Below are 18,601 nucleotides of genomic sequence, written 5' to 3' on the forward strand. Positions count from 1 at the left end.
TAATGGAATAATAAAGCTGCACCACACAAGGTATTTTAACGGAATTATTATTTTTAATATTGGTGCTTACAGACTCCCGATCGTCTGATAACCTGATAGATTTATTACAGCGTATGTTGACGCTGTAATAAAGCGTGACCGGATTGCTCTGGCGTTGCGCGGCACTGACCGTCATGGCCGACGGTCGCCGTGACCGGCGGCGGTGCGACCCCTAAATCGACCCGGAGTGGATTCCAGCGGAGTGAAGGTTCCTCTTTCCGGCCGGAGCTCCAGCTACAGTTTTGTGTCTGACCACTCTGGGCCATGGATTCAACTTCCACCGTTTTCGCAGTCAGATTATCACCGCTAAGATAAGAAAGTCTTGCCGCTGGTTTACAAGCAGCGACCGCGTTGGTAAGTATTCCCCATTTTTTCCATCTTTGTATTTATACATAACAAAAAAGGCGCTGGCTAGCCACAGCTAGCGCCTAGCATGCTACCTGCCGAGCTAGCTAACACTGGTTAGCGCCACAGCGAAAATGACAGAGGGGGAGCTGTCATGCCAAACATGTAGCTCAGAATCTTAAGATTCATCCTTTACTGCTAAACGTATATTAATTTACTGTCATTTAAAATATTACCAAATTAACGTTGCGGTGTTTTTCCTAGTGTGATTGAGTGGTATAAACCCGAGAACAAAGCTCTATTGTAGGCGAGCTAAGTGTCACCTTATCCATAACACGGGCCGTCTAAAGTCTCTCAAATAAAAGCCTCAATAGTTCATCTCCACATTACTATGCAAATAGCACTACAAGTTAATTGGAGCCACTTTAAAGTCAAGCGTTAAGGGAGTGTTTGTAACTGATTTATCAGAAGGATTGAAGCAGTTCCTTTTGAAATGGCACATAAACAATCAGATATACATCGGCTAAAATCAATTAAACACCTCACGGGTCTGCCTATTAGTCTGGTGAAAGTCAATGTTGAATTAATTTATGGAACCAGTCATTCCAGTGGTTTTATGCTGGTTTGAGTATTAAGATTTAAGGTGCTGTTTGCTAATCCAACATCAAACACAAGGGCATAAGGACAGAATGTGGGGTATTCACGTTCCCCCACAGAGTTGGAGACTCCTCGTTTGTGTTTGTGATGTATTGAATTGAAAACATGACAATGAGCAGGAATTTAACAATCTTGGTTAACTAGATTCAGGAATTTTCTAAAATCTCCATGCATTACGTCCACAGGTTGCAGAATTTGAGCGCAGCGTGTTGACTGGTGAATGCACAGAATCAGAAGGTCAAACGTTGTGAGCTAGCTGGAAAAGGTACAGTACAATTGCCCCCAGTGGGCATGGCAGCAGCCCCCCCCCCCCCCACTGGAGGGTGAATGTGAGGCCTAATGCAAAGCGCTTTACGAGTGCAGACCATTTCATGTTCATGATATATTTAACAGTTGTGCAGTGAGGAAGATTGATGAATACATATTAAAATCATTTCCTTTGACGAGAGCAGGTGTCTCGGGGGGTTTGCACCTATTCCTGACTGTTGCCATGTCGACTGCAGGTGTGTAACAGTTAGTATGATGGCTGTGGATGACCTTTCGGACAGCGCCGAGGTGGTGGAAATGGAGGATGTCCATTCTCAGTTCTTTGTGGAGAAGCACCCGTGGGAGGGTCTCCGTGACATCATCCACTGTAGCAGGAAGTATTCAGGCATGATTGCCAACAAGGCTCCCCATGACTTTCAGTTTGTGCAGAAGCAGGATGAGAATGGCCCCCACTCCCACCGGCTCTATTACCTGGGTGAGTTGATGGATTCTCAAAATCTCTCTGCAGCAGCTTTGGACTTGTCATTTTAGCATCACCCTCCTCCGTATTCCTTTCACTGGATCCCCCCCATATGAAGCTCAAGCCGCCTCCCTTTCCAGTGAACACGACTTTGAAGTTGTCGTCGTCGAACCGTTTCTTTTCTGTGTACTTACAAGGAATGCCCTACGGAAGCAGAGAGAACTCGTTACTTTACTCAGAAATCCCCAAGAAGACGCGGAAAGAAGCCCTGTTAGTGTTGTCATGGAAACAGATGCTGGATCACTTCCAGGTAAATCCGCTCCCCGTTAATGTTTATGCATTACCAATACTCGGAACCAGAACAGTGACGTCTGACAACTTGGTTGTGGGAAATGACTAATCGCACTGTGCACGGAGTCTGCGCCACCGGGTCAGCTCAGTGAGGTTCACAATCACAATCACAATCAGAAGTAGTTTATCGTCAATGAGGGTTCACAGACTAGGAGTTTTTCTCGGTGAAGTCGTGCAACATGTATAACAGTAATGACTAAGTTACAAAAAATATATAATTACAGAACGCGTCACAGGAACGGCGGCATCAGGAGTGGATACACAGATGTGTATTAGCAGCAGTAAAACTAAGATGTCACTTATGTCACGGTTGTAACATTGTTTACAGCGTGTTGTTTGGCAGACAATAAAAAACAAAACGACCCACCTAACATATCATTTCTGTTTGCTTTCTCAGGCTACGCCACACCAAGGGGCTTATTCGCGAGAAGAGGAGCTGCTCCGAGAACGTAAACGTCTTGGTGCATTTGGAATCACTTCTTATGACTATCACGCCCAGACGGGCCTGTTCCTTTTCCAGGCCAGCAATAGCCTCTTTTACTGTCAGGATGGAGGCAACAACGGCTTCATCGTGAGTGCAGTGCTGTTTTTGTCATTTAGCTCCTCGGGACGGGCTTAATTCCGAGCAAGTTAAAATTATACAGATACTCGACTGGAGTGGTTGCGACAAATGTCTGTCGGAAAGCGGGCGAGTGAATCCAGAGTGAATCCAGAGTGTTGTCCAGTTGGGTGTACGACAGTTTCCGCCCCATCCTGTGGTTTTTTTCCTCCTCCTCTTTCTCTTTAGCTCAGTTTTCTTAAGAAAAGTCAAAATCATTGATTTCTCCGCACCGTCCTGCAGCAAGATCCGAGACATTTTCTATTTTATGATCACTTCAGTTCAACAGTTGTTCTCATTAGTTTCCTCTTTTCTTTTCTACTAGTATTATTGCTGCCTTTCTTTGGATTCATGACTCAGAGCTAAAGAGAACAAAGCGAAAATACACGAAGGGAAGAATTCAGACCCTACGGGTCGGCTCAAACGGAACCTACTCGGGTCGACTCCGCCTTCGTTCGCGTGTCTTCGGCTCGCCTCGGCTCCACTCGTGTGTTCGAACTCCAAAAATCTGTTCGACTCCCGAGACATTTTAAGCTCTTTTTTTGAAAACCGTGTTGTTTGACTACCGAGTCGTTCGAGAACCGAGGTTCCACTGGACTTGCGGTAATTTAACATCGACCGGTCGGTCAGAGCCAAACGGTCCGACGTCCACAGGCATCTGTATAATCACACAATTGGCACATTGATTGTGCTCATTGGTGACATAACAGACAGATCTTTTACTTGTTTGTGAATTTATATCTGATGGTATAGTAATTAAATGTGTCACATTGAAATCAAATGTCATTTATCTTTTATTTGCTGTGAACGTTTCCTGTTGGAGTCATTCTAATTCTTCTGATGATTTAAGGTGAATGTTTTACAGTGCTGCAAGAAGTATTGCCTTTCACTGAGATTGTTCTTGTTGGTTTTAGCAGTCTGCCCCCGTAAAGCCAGTGGAGATCAAGACCCAGTGTTCAGGGACACGCATGGATCCCAAGATCTGCCCTGGAGAGCCTGACTTCATAGCCTTCATCAACAATAATGACCTGTGGATAGCCCACATTAAGACGGGCGAGGAAAGGAGACTCACTTACTGCCACAAAGGTCTGAAAACTCTTGAGTTTCTTTAGAGCTGTTGCAGTGAGCAAAAAAAAAATAGTCCTGCGATAATGCAATAATGTACCGGTATATATGTTTCTCCTAACATCTTTAATGTTTTGCAGGCGTGGACAGTGTCAAGGAGGACCCCAAATCTGCAGGAGTAGCAACATTTGTCATCCAAGAAGAGTTTGACCGGTTCACTGGCTACTGGTGGAGCCCCACAGCGGTGCACGGTGAGCACGGGTACTTTATACTGAAGAGGTATTTTCAGCAAAAGGCTTTTGGGGTCTCTCTGACGCCTCCGTTAGGGGAGGGGGGGCTTCCAGATGCTGCACATGCATGCAAAGAGTTTGTACATCAATGTCATTCTGTAAAGTATATTCTGCATGCATTGATTTAACTGTCCATTGGTGTTTTGTTTCACCCCCCCCCCCCCACCCCATCAGACCCCGATGGAGGTAAAATGCTACATCTGCTGTATGAAGAGGTGGATGAGACGGAAGTAGAGATTATTCACGTTCCGTCTCCGGCACTGGAAGAGCGGAAAGCGGATGCGTATAGATATCCTCGTACAGGTCAGTGCAGCTCTGTAGCGCAGAGCTCTACGCTGGACAAACACGGAGCATGGAGCAGTTTGTTTCTGATCCGTTTACATTTATTAAACGTATATCTTCTTATTTCTGTGTTTTGTAGGGAGTAAAAATCCCCAGGCTACTCTTAAACTGGCAGAGATCAAGACAGACCATCAAGGACGAGTAAGTTTGACCATTTCTGTGAATGCTGCTTCTTCTTCTTCTCCTTCTTAATACTCAGTATGTGTATTAATGTGTAGGAATGGTTGTACTTACAGATTGTGAGTGTGGATGATAAAGAGTTGGCCGTCCCCTTTACCGCATTGTTTCCGGGAACAGAATACATTGCCAGAGTAGGATGGACAAGCGATGGCAAATAGTGAGTGTTAACATTCAGTGATCTGCTCATTCTCTAAATAAATCCTCAGGAGGCATGTGACATGATTTTGGACATGGGTGAGACATATTCCAATATTGTCTTCAGCATTTCTAAATGATTACCTCTGCTCTATCTAACTCACCACCTAATTGAATCCATGTTGCAGATACTGTTGCGATTTTTAGAAAGATGCGTTTAGCAGGATTACAGAAAAACTTCTGGGTGGATCCTGATTAAATACAATCTGAAGTTGGGTCTTGGTCTAATTTAAATCTAAATACAAAAATAATCCGGATTTTACCATTTACTTATAATGGAGGCTTTTTCAAAAAATCCCATCTTGTAAAATATGCATTTAATTCACTCACCAAAAATCACAGTCATAAAGGGGTCCGATACGCACTATCATGCAAAATGTCTTCTGGATCTGATCTAGAAAGAGGTCAGGGAAAACGTTTTAAATCTTAACATTGAAATCCCCATTTACGGATTCCAAAATCAGTTACAAAGACGCGCAAAAAAATGTTCATGGTTGGTGAATAAATATACCAAGAACAATTTAGAACCTTTTGCTGATGATCCAGATCACCATGTGGACGGCGTAAATACAAGTACGAGAGGAATGAGCTGCTTGGCGGAGGTCTGCGCTCTCGGAGTGCTTTTCTAGTGTTGATGAGTAAAGTGCTTATATTTGTTATGGAGTAATAATCTTACCACATCATGCAGTATTCAAAGTGTCCTCTGTGGCCCCCCCAGTGGCTGGGCAGTGCTGCTGGACCGCAGCCAGAGGAAGCTCCAGCTGGTCCTCCTGCCTCCGGCCCTCTTCACCTCTGTCACAGACGACCCAGCTCAGAGGCAGAGTAATTTGGCGGCCATTCAGGGCAGCACTCACCCATTCATTATCTACGAGGAGACCACGGACATCTGGATTAACGTAGGTCTTTTCATGGAGTTGCATGAAAACTGACGCGTGCACAGCGTCCATATAAACTAATTGTCCTTCTCCTCAAAATCAGTAATGAACTGTACTTTTTTTTTTTTTTTTTTTCAGGTTAATGATATATTCTATCCGTTTATTCAAACAACAGACGAAGAGTTTACTTTCATTTGGGTAAATGAGTCTAAATCGGGTTTCAGCCATCTGTATAAAATCACATCCCAGTTACAAAAGGGCTGCTACTGTTGGGCGGAGGATTACCAACACGTGCATGGTAAACAAAAATACCGTTTGCATTCATGTAATCGTGCATTTGTTACATCAAGGGACACATTTGATCTGCTTTTCCTGCAGGAGACTTCAAATGTGCAATTAAGGAGGAGGTCACGTTGACCAGTGGCGAATGGGAAGTCCTATCAAGACACGGATCGAAGGTTAGACTTCCACCGTTCAACGTACAAATTCACACCTTTAAAAAAAAGCACATGAAGAAAAGCATCTGGGTGTAGATTTTGTTTTCCGATGACTCTTATCTCAATGCATCGACTTTAAAGATGACGAGCTGGAAGTTTGTACTACTGTTTTCATGCATGGAAGATACAAGCTAGCCTCAGATATAGCTCCTTGTTATACCACATTTGCCTTCGTTCGTTCATTTCATGTTCTCTCTCTCTCTCTCTCTCTCTCTTTTCAGATCTGGGTGAACGAGTTATCAAAGCTGGTGTACTTCCAGGGCACGAGGGACACGCCTCTGGAGCATCACCTCTACGTGGTCAGCTATGACTCCCCCGGAGACGTGGTCAGATTAACCAAGCCCGGCTTTTCCCACAGCTGCTCCGTTAGTCAGGTGAAACAAAAAAACTCACGCACACTTCGTTTTTCTACTTGTCCATTCTCTTTCTCTCTCATTTAACAGCTTTCTCTCTCATTTAACAGCTCAACCATCCAACAGAATGAGTTAAAGAAACTCGTGTTCTTTTTGCTTCTTAGCCACGATCCCAAATTTAAAGCAATAGATTCAGTATTTAGTATAATTCTGTATTTATAATACTTTTGCTCTCTCTCTTTCTCTCACCCTACAGAACTTTGACTTTTTTGTCAGCCACTATAGCGATGTGAGCACTCCTCCCTGTGTTCACGTCTACAAACTGACCCCTTCAGAAGGGGACCCCCTACACGTGGCACCTGAGTTCTGGGCCAGCATGATGGAATCGCCAGGTGAAACATTTGCCCCACTTAACCTTTCTCTTCCGGGCCAGGCGTGAAGGTCGTCCGACGATCTGCGGTTTTATTTCTGGAGCAATCATTAGAGACGTCTGTAGGCGGAGGTTGGGCTCTGGCTTTGATTCGATCAAGGACGGTTGGGTCGAACCACGTTGACGTCCTCCAGACAATCCTGACAGCAATCCGATAACGGCGGTGCTGAAGTGCCGTCGCGATTCCTGTCTGTGTTTATTGTCATTGAATGAATCGCAGAGAGCAGCAGTGAGATGACATTTCTTTATTTTCTTGTTGTGCATTTGTGTTTCTGCTTCTGCTGTAGCTTAGGGCACTTTATTTATCGGCCACTGTGGCCCAGGAGTTCTCCTCCAATCATTGTCATGTGTCCTTCAGGTTGTCCGGGAGATTACAGCCCTCCGGAGATTTTTGACTTTCCGGCGAAGTCGGGTTTCCAGCTTTATGGGATGGTCTACAAGCCTCACAACCTGCAGCCCGGCAAGAAGCATCCGACGGTTCTCTTTGTGTACGGCGGCCCGCAGGTTTGTGGTTATGTTTCTGTAACCGGTGCAGAGATTGGAGCAAGTGTCGTATCCCACATTGTTCTTCATCCCACTGCTTTTATTTATGCATCAAGACCCGTGAAACTCGAGTATATATGATTTTCTGTCTGCTTGAAAGTCGGATGAATAAAATCCCGTAAATTGGAACGACGTCTGTGTGCACGTGGCCTCAGGTGCAGCTGGTGAACAACTCCTTCAAAGGCATGAAGTACCTCCGTCTGAACACGCTGGCCTCCCTGGGCTATGCCGTTGTGGTCATCGATGGGAGGGGTTCCTGTCAGAGGGGCCTCGAGTTTGAGGGAGCACTAAAAAATAAAATGGTAAAGTAATGGACCAGACGGGTAAATATATTCAGTCGGAGTCGTTCTTACAACCGGAGGACAGCCCAACAATGTTTGTCGACCGGAGCTTCAAGCGTTTCAGGAAGATTCTCACATATTTCTGCTTCTCCAGGGTCAGGTGGAGATTGAAGACCAGGTGGAGGGGCTGCAGTACGTGGCGGAGAAGTTTAACTTTGTAGACCTGAGCCGTGTCGCCATTCACGGCTGGTCCTACGGTGGCTTCCTTTCTCTCATGGGCCTCATCCAGCGACCCAATATCTTCAAGGTTTGAAGCGTGTTCGAGCCTCTAACTGCTAATTGGTGGGATTGTGTGTCGTTGACTGAAGTGCTGGGCAGCAATATCCACAGCACACATTTCCAATCGACCCTGTGCTTGATGGCGTAGATTACGCTTGTTTGGTAGTTGTTTTTTATTGTATGTTCAGAAAGAGATGGCTCTTCTTTTTTGTACTGGATCTAGAAACATGTTGGCATTGCTGAAACCATGTCTGCATTTCATTCACTCCTCAGCAGTGATCGGGTTTGGCATGAAGTCTCTGAGCCTGTCGTGTAGTTGCTGCTTACGTCCACATGGTGGCTGTGTTGATTAGCGTTAGCCTCAGTGACGGCGTGAATATCTGCAGCTCCCTGTGCTCGATGCATTGAAATGTCATTTTTATTTCTTCAGCATTTATCTAAAACTCTACGATAAATCTCCACAGTAAGGTCGTGTTTTGGTTTGTTCTTTTCCATCGTTGACTCTATTCTGCCGCCTTGCAGTTGGCCATCGCCGGTGCTCCGGTGACCGTGTGGATGGCCTATGACACAGGCTACACGGAGCGCTACATGGATGTGCCAGAGAACAACCAGCAGGGCTATGAGGAAGGCTCGGTGGCGCTGCATGTGGACAAGCTGCCCAGCGAGTAAGAACACGCTGCCTGTTTTACGGCTTTACAGCTTTGATCTATTGAAACAGGCATGTTAAATCAAGCCTTGATGTTGCTCCCCAGGGGAATCCCTCAGGGCCTGACAAAGGGTCCTCAAATTAAAGTCAGGATTGAATGTTTCAGAATTCAAAGGAATTGTGACACCTGCCACTCTTCCAGCATTCAAACTGTATTTTTCTTTTGTCATTTTCAATGAAGCCTTCCATGTTTGACATTGTTTTAGAACCATGTAATCCTTGATATTCCAGGCCCAACCGTTTGTTGATTCTCCATGGATTTCTAGATGAGAACGTGCACTTTTTCCACACCAATTTCCTCGTGTCACAGATAATCCGTGCTGGGAAGCCCTACCAGCTTCAGGTTAGCACCGCAAGCCTTGTACCACGGATTAATGCATCATGAAATCTAAAGTACTCTTTGTGTCTCTGTGCTTTTGATTGAGATCGCTGTAATGCAGGGGTCGGCAACCTTTTTCATGACGTGCGTCACTTTACAATATACTCAAGCACCAAAGTGGCAGTGGCGTTCCCCTCTGGAACTCAAAAGATTTACTCGCCATGCTAACACCGCTGCTAAGCTAGTGAACGAACTCTCAAGAGCCTCGCGGAGACGCGCTGAATCAAGGACAAACACGATCACATCCGCGCACTCCCAGCGAAATGATTTACACTAGGAATTAAACAGGTATTTGTTTAATTAGTATTTAAGTATTTATTTAACATTAAGTCTGCTGCGTTTCTTGTGAGTTGTTGAATATAAAGTACAATCTTTTTTTGACTCTTAATATTCTCTGCGTGCCGACGTAAGTGCCCTCGAGTGCCAGCCATGACACGTGTGCCTTAGGTTGCCGACCCCTGCTCTAATGTATAAAGTATATACTTTACACAAATGACATTTCCCACGTTAGATTTGATAGGATACAGACGACACACGCACCAGCGTGTGCGTTCCTCACTCTGCATACCTGTTTCAGGTATACCCCAACGAGCGACACAGCATTCGCTGCCCTGAGTCTGGAGAGCACTATGAGATAATGCTGCTGCACTTTCTACAACAATACCTCTGAAATAAGACGGTAGGGGAGACGTCTCGTGTCCCCCCCCCTCCCCCCTCCTGCTCAGCACCTGCGTTGACTCTCCCTGACTTCCCCTCATCAGTTCCAAGATGTTCACCCTGTAAACAAGAGACTTATTGAACGCCCTGTGGCTACTAGCCATGTTTTCCATGAACTAGCCATGTCACGTCTCTGCTAATCCTCCACCTTCGACTCTCGCTACTCCGTTGTCTTTGTCTAACCCCGAAAGCTGGAGGAAGACATGGAGAAATACTTGCAGGCTGTGCCACATTGACTCACCGTATCCTCATCTCTGCGGCCATGACGGTTTTTGCCAAATGTTGTCGTGTCGTTTGCACCTCCGCCTGTTCCCTCGAGCCTGTGGAAGAAATGCGGTTAGTTCAGATATGAAACGGAACCTATACTCATCTGCAGACGTGAGCTTCCACACTATACATACATGTGTACAATAATACAGTAAAACGCATATACACTAGCACAGCAACATCCATACATTGTGTAAGTCTGTACATTGCAGTTTGTGTAACAATGAAGACAGTAAGAAGCACGTCTCTTCCTCTGTCAACTTGTTTTAAGTGTTTAAAATAAAAATATTTTATGGATTTTTATTCTTTTAATGACAACTGACAGAAGTTGCTCATTGATCCCCCCCCCCCCCTCCTCATGTTGCATCGCTTGTTATGTCTGCTTGCCTTCTTGACACATAATTACTATTTGCCAAAGTACCTCTTGACTCTTCATCATACTGGTATTTACTTTTCTACTACAATAAAAACAGGAGGGTGAGCGTTGGAGTCTTGCAACAGCTTTGTACCACCAGAATACAATTTGTACATTATAATGAATAAATGTATGAATCAATCACACTCTCTCTTTTAATTACGTTATTCATTTTCAAGCAGTGAAAAGTTAAGGATTAAACTTTATGCAATGAGTTGCAGCATTTGCTGATCTAGTTTGTTTTACAGGGTGAAACTAGGAAAAACAGGTGCATCTCATTTTGTTGCCTTTAATTGTATTCAAATACATTTTCTGCATTTATTACAGATAAAATGAAATATTTTGGTCCTTTGATTTGATTATGGCTTCCAGCTCATTGAAATCAAAAATCTGGTATATGAATATTTCTTAAGATCAACCAAAAAAGGATTTATAACACAGAAAAGTCAAACTTCCAGATGTTCTCCTTTGCTGTTGTGGGACGCTTCTGACATTCCCTCTGGGTCAGGAGTGCCTTGAGACTAAAGGCCCGTTTCCTGGACTGTGTCTTGACGCTGCCCCAAGTACCGTACTTGAATTCTGAGTTGAGTTCTTTGGGATCTTCTTGAGGCAGCAGTCGTCTCTGTTGCTTGTGCACTTTGCCATTCCAGTCAACTTGCCATGAATATGCTTTGATCCAGCATTCTGTGAACAAGAAGGATCTCCTGTGGCTTCCCTTCTCATGGAGGGAGTCTGAGTGGACAATTGTCAATTCAGCAGTCTTTCCCGTGACTGTGGTAGCGTATACCAAAAGTGATTGAGGGATTCATGGCATTTATATTGCATAAATATCCATTTATTCAAACTTGTCAATGATGTGAGTTACAGGGGTCTTATTTGTATGTTTTAGCTGTAGGCTTAAAATAGGCTTTAGTTTACCTGGGTTGTGTCTGGGCTCTAAGATTAGACCAGAAATGAATTTGGAAACTCCAGCCACAGTCTTAACCTTAATAACAAGTGGATGCTTGGAGACAGGAGGCCTTGCCATCTTTGGAAAATAAGCTAATTCAGTCCTTCATCCAGAGTTGGAAGAAAAGAGTGATGTAGCCAGAAGCCAACCGGTGTCAGCTCTCGGAGGATCAGTGTGGATAAACACCTTGAGATGGAGCAGAGAGCAGCACTATGAGAAATTGAAGTTGACACCTGGAGGCTCCACGTTTGCTTCCAGGTAATGTAATTAAGCTGCTAGAATCTTTAAATCACGTGTGGCTCAATGACTTTGTTCTGCTTAGACATTCCGTATCGGATTTATCCTGTAGGTGGTTTCTAGAGGAAATCACAAAAACAGGACGAGTCTGTTCATTTTGATTTTTAAAAATGTTTTGTTTTTGATTACAAATCCATTTAATAATAATAATAATAAAAAGAAACAACCATGAATAATACTAATACATGTTCCTTTTTCTGGAGTTTTATAGCAAAGACTCATTCGTTTGCATTTCATATGATAAAATGCATAATAATGAGGCGACTTGAGCTTGAACCTCCACTTATGCTGACTCTTTTGGTCGCATTTGCTTTGATATTGTTATATTTGTTTGTGTGGAAATTTTAATTGTGTCAGATTGACCATGCTGCGCAAATATATTACTTCAGTTTGTTTGGAATAATAAACCAAAGGCAAATGTTTGTTTAAATCAATTTTATTGGCTCATTATGGCCAAATAATGGTTATGTTCTCTTAAAAAAAACAAGTCAAAGAAAAATATAAATTACAACCAAGCAGCACCAAAAATATATAAATTGATTCTTTACAGCATTTAAATAGGAAAAAGAAACGCCGAACACAAGCCCTCAAATCACGAATCAGTAACAGGTATAGGTCTGAAATGACAGATGTTATTCCTTCATACAGGATGTAAGAACCGCGTCGCCCTCGTAAAAGAAGTCAATATGACTTAGCATTAGAATCTCCACAGAAAAAGTAAAGTTAGTCAACAATATACTTCATCGATCCAAAATTAATAATGTACAAATAACTGAAAGCTGAATTCAATCAGCGCCTCATAAACTGCTTTCCAACATCAGTCACAGTTTCTGCATCCTGATCCGGGTTCGCAGAGACTCATAACTTTATGTTATGCTTTCAACACTAATCTCGTTCTCATGTAAAAAATAAAACAGCTCTTTGTTCTAATTAAGTCGCCATTCCGTCCGATGTCAAACTGATGACCTGAAGAGTCATCAACAAGCCCGTGTACACAGTTGACACCACTTGCCTGTCGATGAGCCTCAACTTGTTAAAGATAACTTCTTATCACCTAAAGAGCAGTGACCAGGCCTTGACACGCCTCCCGGCTTTCCTCTGTGGCTCAACGTGAGGAGGAGGAATTGGCTCATCTCTCAGAGAGCAGAGCGGCGGGAATCAGGAACACAATAAATAGGGCTTCCTTCCATTTCACTGTAGTCAGCCGAGGCTGTGGTTTGAGGTCCACCTTCGGAGGGAGACCTCCATGAAGATTCTAAACCTCTGCCGCATCGTTCAAGCACGAAGAAGAACAAAGAGTAGTCTAAAATTGACTTCGTCTCCCCCTTTTTGTTTGTCTCAGCTTTTTCCTCAGTCCCTTTCTAAGTCTTTATGACTTGCTTTGGATCGCAGCGGGGGCGATCATCATCTTGCTGTACTTCAAAGGGTAGTAGCGGCCTCTCCAAGTCTTCCAGAAGATGCCCTGCTTCCTCTGGTTCCGCTGCTTTGGAGGCGGGCTCTGGAAGTATCGACCATTAAGGTTGGAGCGACCGCAGTCGCTGAACCACCAGCCACCTAGAAAGACATAAGACAATGTCAGGATGGAGACGGTCTGTGAGGCAAACACGGAAAGAATAAAATAGAGGTGTGTATATATATATCATTGTGTTTATCATTAACAACGTACCAGAGAGGTGCTTGGCACAGTTGGCGCCAATTTTCAGGTCATTGTCTTGGTCCTGGGTGGAAAAGGGCAGGCCGGAGATGGCGTCAGCCCCCAGGGAACTCTCCAAGGGGCTGAAGGGGCCCACCTTCTGAATCTGGAGCGAGTACTTGGTGTCCTCTCCACCCAGACGAAAGGAAAGATGGACAGATGCTACATCGCCAAGCCAGTCAGCGAGTTTGAGTTTCAGGATGTAGCCTCCCTCTTTGGCAATGGCGTGGATCTTTTCTAGACCCAACCAGAACTCTCCTAGTGAAGAAGACAAAGACATTGGCTTTGGCCCCTTTAAACCCGTAATTGGACAACACAGTAATGGATGTATGACCCTTGCCAGGCAAACTAGTGCACCACCCAGCCCATTTTATCATTTGTGAGAGTATGATCAAGGTCAAAAGAGCATTTTACCATTCAGACCACCAAAGCCTTCCTTGTAGGCCTCCCACAGCTGGTTAAAGTCCACGGAGCCATCTTGGCGCCTTTGTATAACTGTCCATCCTCCATCTGGATGGAAAGACAGATAAGAAATGATCAGAAGACGTCAGATCCAGCAAGACAGCTTTGAGACTTGAAATTTGGAACTTTGAAACGTGGACATTTATGAGGTGACCCGCACTGAGCAGGGCACACATGAAAAACTGAAGACTCTCCTTACCAGCTGTCATCTCACAGAAGACTTTAAATGGCTCTGCCTTCCCCGGCTGGATAGTGTAGACACCGCTGGTGGTCTGTCCGATCAGGAATAGCTCATGACAGTCTGAAGCCACCCCTAGACCAAGAAAATAAACACATCAACATTAAATCCAATAGATGTGTTTCACTAAAGCAACACAAGTCAGTGTGATTTACACTGGAGACTATGATATATTAAACAGATTCGTGTTTGTTCTCCTGCATTTTGATGGAAGGGCAGAAAATAAAGATGAAAAGTGCATTCTCCCGATTGCAAAGTAGTTTTATTCTGATTTTGGAAGCGAGATTCCTTGAATCTGAACTTGTTTACACTCCTCAGCCTTCTGGGAATCTCAGTGTGATACGTTTCGTTACGCTGCAAGATAAAAGTGTCTGCAAACAAGGTGGTTCCTTTATCAGACATGTGTTCCCAACAGAGGATGTGTTACAGCCACAACAAGACAGGCAGTGAGAACTCTTCCCTCAGTTATAAATATGACCTTTCTCCTAGTTCCCAAGCAGCCTCAGGCAGGCTATGAAGCTGCATTCATTCACCCCCGATCCCCTGTCTCTGGTAGCCCTCCCCCTCCGGGTCATCACACCTCCTTCGTGTGCGTAGCAGCCGGTCTGTGACGCAGGAGTGCGTGGTCGCTGCATGCTCAGGGAGGGGAAGGGGACGGGGAAAGCTGCCATGCAGAGGCTGGAGACTCCAGATCCAGTTGGAGCGCTCACGAACCACACGACGAATTGTAGATGAACCTTTTTCATAATGAATGACATCATTATGTGATTTTGTGGAATATCTTAAATGAGAATTCAATGAAAAAAAATATATTATTTTTATATTAATCTTTGGATGTTCAATATGGCATTGCTTCAATGGGAAGACATCTAACTACAGACCCACCAATATCCTCTGATCACATTTTCTCGACAGCCTTGGATTCTTGGTGGTCAATTGTGGCTGCAATCGGGCTCAGGGGGGTTCTTGGCACACTTCTTATTCGTTTTAAGGGAATGGGGGAGGAGAGGAGGCTGAAGAGGATGTGGAGGAGGGATTTCTGACTCCGTGACAGATCTAGGGGAAAGGTTGCTCATTCTTGAGGGATGCACAAACTCTCATTATCCACAAAAAAGATGGGATGTCCCTTGAAAAGTGAGGGGTGGAGGCACACGTCCTCAAAAGAAATGAAAAATGTCTGTACAGAGTTCACAGATAAATGTAAAAATAAAACATGCCCCCTCCCCTTTCGTTGTTTGTCTCTGGCACATAGAAATCTGAGGACTCGTGCATGTCCGGGTGGAACAAAGCCTTCCTACGCCCTTTCCAGCCTTCTCCAAGTAACGGGAATGATCATGGGCACAGCTCTGACTGTGCCCATGTCAAAGTGTCCTTGGGCAAGACACTGAACCCCAAATTGCTCCCAGTGGGTCTGGCAGCACCTTGCATGGCAGCAGTCGCCCACTGGAGTGTGAATGTGTGTGTGAATGGGTGAATGTGAGGCCTCATGTAAAGCGCTTTGAGCGCCGGAAAGGTGGAAAAAGCGCAATATAAATTTACCATTTATAATATATGGGAAAAATGTATTTGACATACAAGCGAATAGTTTCAAGCTCGGTCCAGGAACGAATTCTACTCGTATGTCACGGTATTATTGTACTTGATCCCAAATAAGTACTAATTTTCAGTTAAAATATATTTAAAATATGTTTTTTACCTTATAAATAATGTGAATTAGTGAATTGACTCATAACTAATGAAGATGAGGGGCAGCAACCTCAAGGAGTCTATTGGTTGATCTGACTCTTTGATTTTAATTGCTTGTGATTTAAGCGTATTTGTGGCGTGCGTGGGTAAACAGATGGCAAGACAGATTTGGCGTCAGATTTTGTCAAGTCGACTTAAAACAGCGCCGTGCGTGGATTCCGTCCGTGCGCGTTCTGGCTTTACTTACAGACTGGAGAGTCGCGCTGCGCCACGGCGGCGGCGCTGTGCGTGGAGCCGTCGGTGCTGCCGCGACGTGACTCTTGGGCCTGAAAAGATGATCCAGTCAAGAGATTCAAACCACGTGGATCAATAACTAAACTAAAGGCTTCACAGCATCGACTCTGAGCGGATGTAGAAACGCTTCTAAAAGTCATCATAAGACTTACCTGACTTTGCAGCGTCCGGATACGCACATTCTGCTTGTCAAGCTTCTCTTGCTGAAGTCGGATCCGTTCAACCAGATTATCAATGCGTCTGTTCTGAGTCTGCAGCATCACCTATTAGAGAAATAATAATAATCATCATCAAAACGAAACCCGTTTAAGCATTTTAACAGCTTCTATTCTCTGTGCGTAAAAACATCAGGAAACGTTCCAGTTGCAGAGTTCTCCTGAAAACCCGGAGACGCGGACCCTGGGCTGGGCCCAGAGTCGTTTAATACAACCGATTACAGATCGATTCTGTCGCCCCGTCACAGCGCGGGGTTTTGGGATTTTGCGTCGCTCCATGCGTCCCCGTCCACTTTGCCGTGTGGCTGAAGGCCGTCGAGATGATAAATCTTTTGGTGTAAAATGACTCTCACATTTTTGCGCTGACCCCTTTGTTCGGCGCTTCCCTGCACGCACCGCACGCACTGCACGTTCTGCACGTTCTGCCTCGATGCACTGACACTCCACCACACCCACTGCCTCAGTGTCTTTGAGCCACAGTCAAAGCCACTCAATAGTCCACGCACACTGATTGTTCCTTTAACCATCTTCTGCACAATAAAGTTTTTTTTCCCTTTGTTTTTTGACAAAATCCAAGTAATATATATATATAGTATATATAGTAAATACATTGACAAGTCTCCCAAGCTCGCTCGGTCCCTCCTCATCTTGCTTTTGCCTTCCCAAACAGATTCTCATCGCCACTAACCGGAGACAGGAACTCACCTGAATGTTGTGCGCGTCGCTGTTGTTCTTGGAGCTGGAGCCGCTTTCAGGCAGCGCGGCGTCTCCCTGATGGACGCCCTCCACCTTGTCCTCCAGCTGGCTTATCCTCTCGCCCATTGTCCTCCTCTCCTGCAGCATCTCCTCGGCCTTCTCCCTCAACTCGGCGGTGACATTCAGCAGCTGGCCCTCTCTGTCCTCCAGCTGCTGGGCCCGCGTCTTCAGGGCCTCCCCCTGGACTCGCAGCCGATGGCTCTCCTTCCCCAGCTCGGTCACAGTGTGATTGAAGATCTTCAGCTTGTTGGAAATGTCTCTCATGTGGAATTTGGTTTTGTCGACATGCTCTTTCAGCCCCTGGCCCAGTTGCAGCATGCCATGGGCAATGACATTTACATCATCCCATGCTGCGTACTGCACACGCTTCTCCTTGGCGGCCCTGCCGGAGGGCGAGACCCCCTTCCTCTCAAAAGGGAACGCAGTGACCACGAGCACAGCCAGGGAGAGAGTCAGCGCTGCCAGTGTTGTCTTCATTGCTTCGATGGTCTCGACCTGTTGAAACGCTGCGTTGACTAACGTGTCCTCCTGCAGAACGTCTGCACTGTCCTGTCTTCTTGGCTTAACTACGTGAGCTCAGGCTTCTGCTCAGCAGTCTCAGCTCGGCTGCTTTATAGTTTCACAGCCCTCAAGTGTAAACTGTGGGCTGCCTGCCATTGGCCGGCTGAGTGGAGGGAGGAGGGAGGCTACGCTCAGGTTTCTCTCCCTCCTCCAGCTCCCTGTTCACTCATCATGTCAGAGACAGGGGAGGACATGACACAAAGAGGTGATTGTCTTTTTAGCAGCACTGCCGTTGGTTTGATCGTCTGTCTGTCTGTCTGTTAGAAAGATAACTCAAACGGTATGGATGGACGGATCTTGATGAGATTTTCAGCGAATGTTGGGAATCTGAACATGATAACATTTTGATGATGATCCAGATCACCACGGGAACGGTGTAAATCCAATTACAAGGGGCTTGAGCTGCTAGAGGTCTGCGCTCTCTGAGTGTGTTTCTAGTTTATTCAGTATTCACTGCCAATCCAAAACATGAATTAAATGCATTTTTATTTCAATAATATACAGATGTAGCCGGGAAAGCCCTGCAGGGAAAGACAAAACCCAACTTGACCCAGAAGAGCAAACACTTTGGCAACAGAGGCAAGGAAAAACTTCCCTTTAACAGGCAGAAACCTTGAACAGAACCGAATGCTCATGGTGGACGGCCATCTGTCTGGACCGGCTGGGTTGACAAGGATAGAGAGAGGTAGAAAGACAAGGACAGAGTGGAAGAGACAGAGACAAGGACAGGTAGGATGAGTACATATAATATTATTACATCCCCTAATATATTTGCACGACATCCAGTAGTGCTAGCGATAGGGATGTGAGCCCGTCGGGGGAAGAACATGTGCTCGGTTGGGCCCGAGGTTCTCCTCAGCAAGCATCTGATGCTGGGAAGCCGTAAGGACTGTGAGAAGTAGGGGAAAGTTCACGGCGC

At 45.2% G+C, this 18,601-nt stretch overlaps 2 protein-coding genes across 2 annotated transcripts; one reads left to right on the top strand and one right to left on the bottom strand.

Moving 5' to 3' along the window:
* The first annotated feature begins 334 nt into the window (after nucleotides 1-334).
* LOC137904323 (dipeptidyl peptidase 9-like) lies at nucleotides 335-10,672 on the top strand. The gene is made up of 21 exons (XM_068748488.1): nucleotides 335-393; nucleotides 1,227-1,306; nucleotides 1,545-1,783; nucleotides 1,966-2,078; nucleotides 2,517-2,690; nucleotides 3,632-3,803; nucleotides 3,923-4,033; nucleotides 4,247-4,375; nucleotides 4,494-4,555; nucleotides 4,651-4,751; nucleotides 5,508-5,685; nucleotides 5,803-5,962; nucleotides 6,043-6,122; nucleotides 6,383-6,535; nucleotides 6,771-6,906; nucleotides 7,303-7,448; nucleotides 7,643-7,789; nucleotides 7,923-8,075; nucleotides 8,570-8,712; nucleotides 8,985-9,096; nucleotides 9,710-10,672. Exons 3-21 carry the CDS (start codon nucleotides 1,561-1,563, stop codon nucleotides 9,800-9,802), a joined length of 2,586 nt encoding a protein of 861 aa, XP_068604589.1. The 5' UTR covers nucleotides 335-393; nucleotides 1,227-1,306; nucleotides 1,545-1,560; the 3' UTR covers nucleotides 9,803-10,672.
* Nucleotides 10,673-12,203: 1,531 nt separating this feature from the next.
* On the bottom strand, nucleotides 12,204-17,665 carry LOC137904540 (angiopoietin-related protein 4-like). The gene is made up of 7 exons (XM_068748736.1): nucleotides 17,071-17,665; nucleotides 16,276-16,413; nucleotides 16,104-16,173; nucleotides 14,132-14,245; nucleotides 13,885-13,980; nucleotides 13,444-13,728; nucleotides 12,204-13,331 (listed from the first exon to the last, which is right to left on the bottom strand). The coding sequence occupies exons 1-7, from the start codon at nucleotides 17,596-17,598 to the stop codon at nucleotides 13,147-13,149; spliced, it is 1,416 nt and encodes a 471-aa protein (XP_068604837.1). The 5' UTR covers nucleotides 17,599-17,665; the 3' UTR covers nucleotides 12,204-13,146.
* Between the last annotated feature and the right edge of the window lie 936 nt (nucleotides 17,666-18,601).

This window comes from Brachionichthys hirsutus, chromosome 15 (assembly GCF_040956055.1).
Source record: "Brachionichthys hirsutus isolate HB-005 chromosome 15, CSIRO-AGI_Bhir_v1, whole genome shotgun sequence".
NCBI lineage: Eukaryota > Metazoa > Chordata > Actinopteri > Lophiiformes > Brachionichthyidae > Brachionichthys > Brachionichthys hirsutus.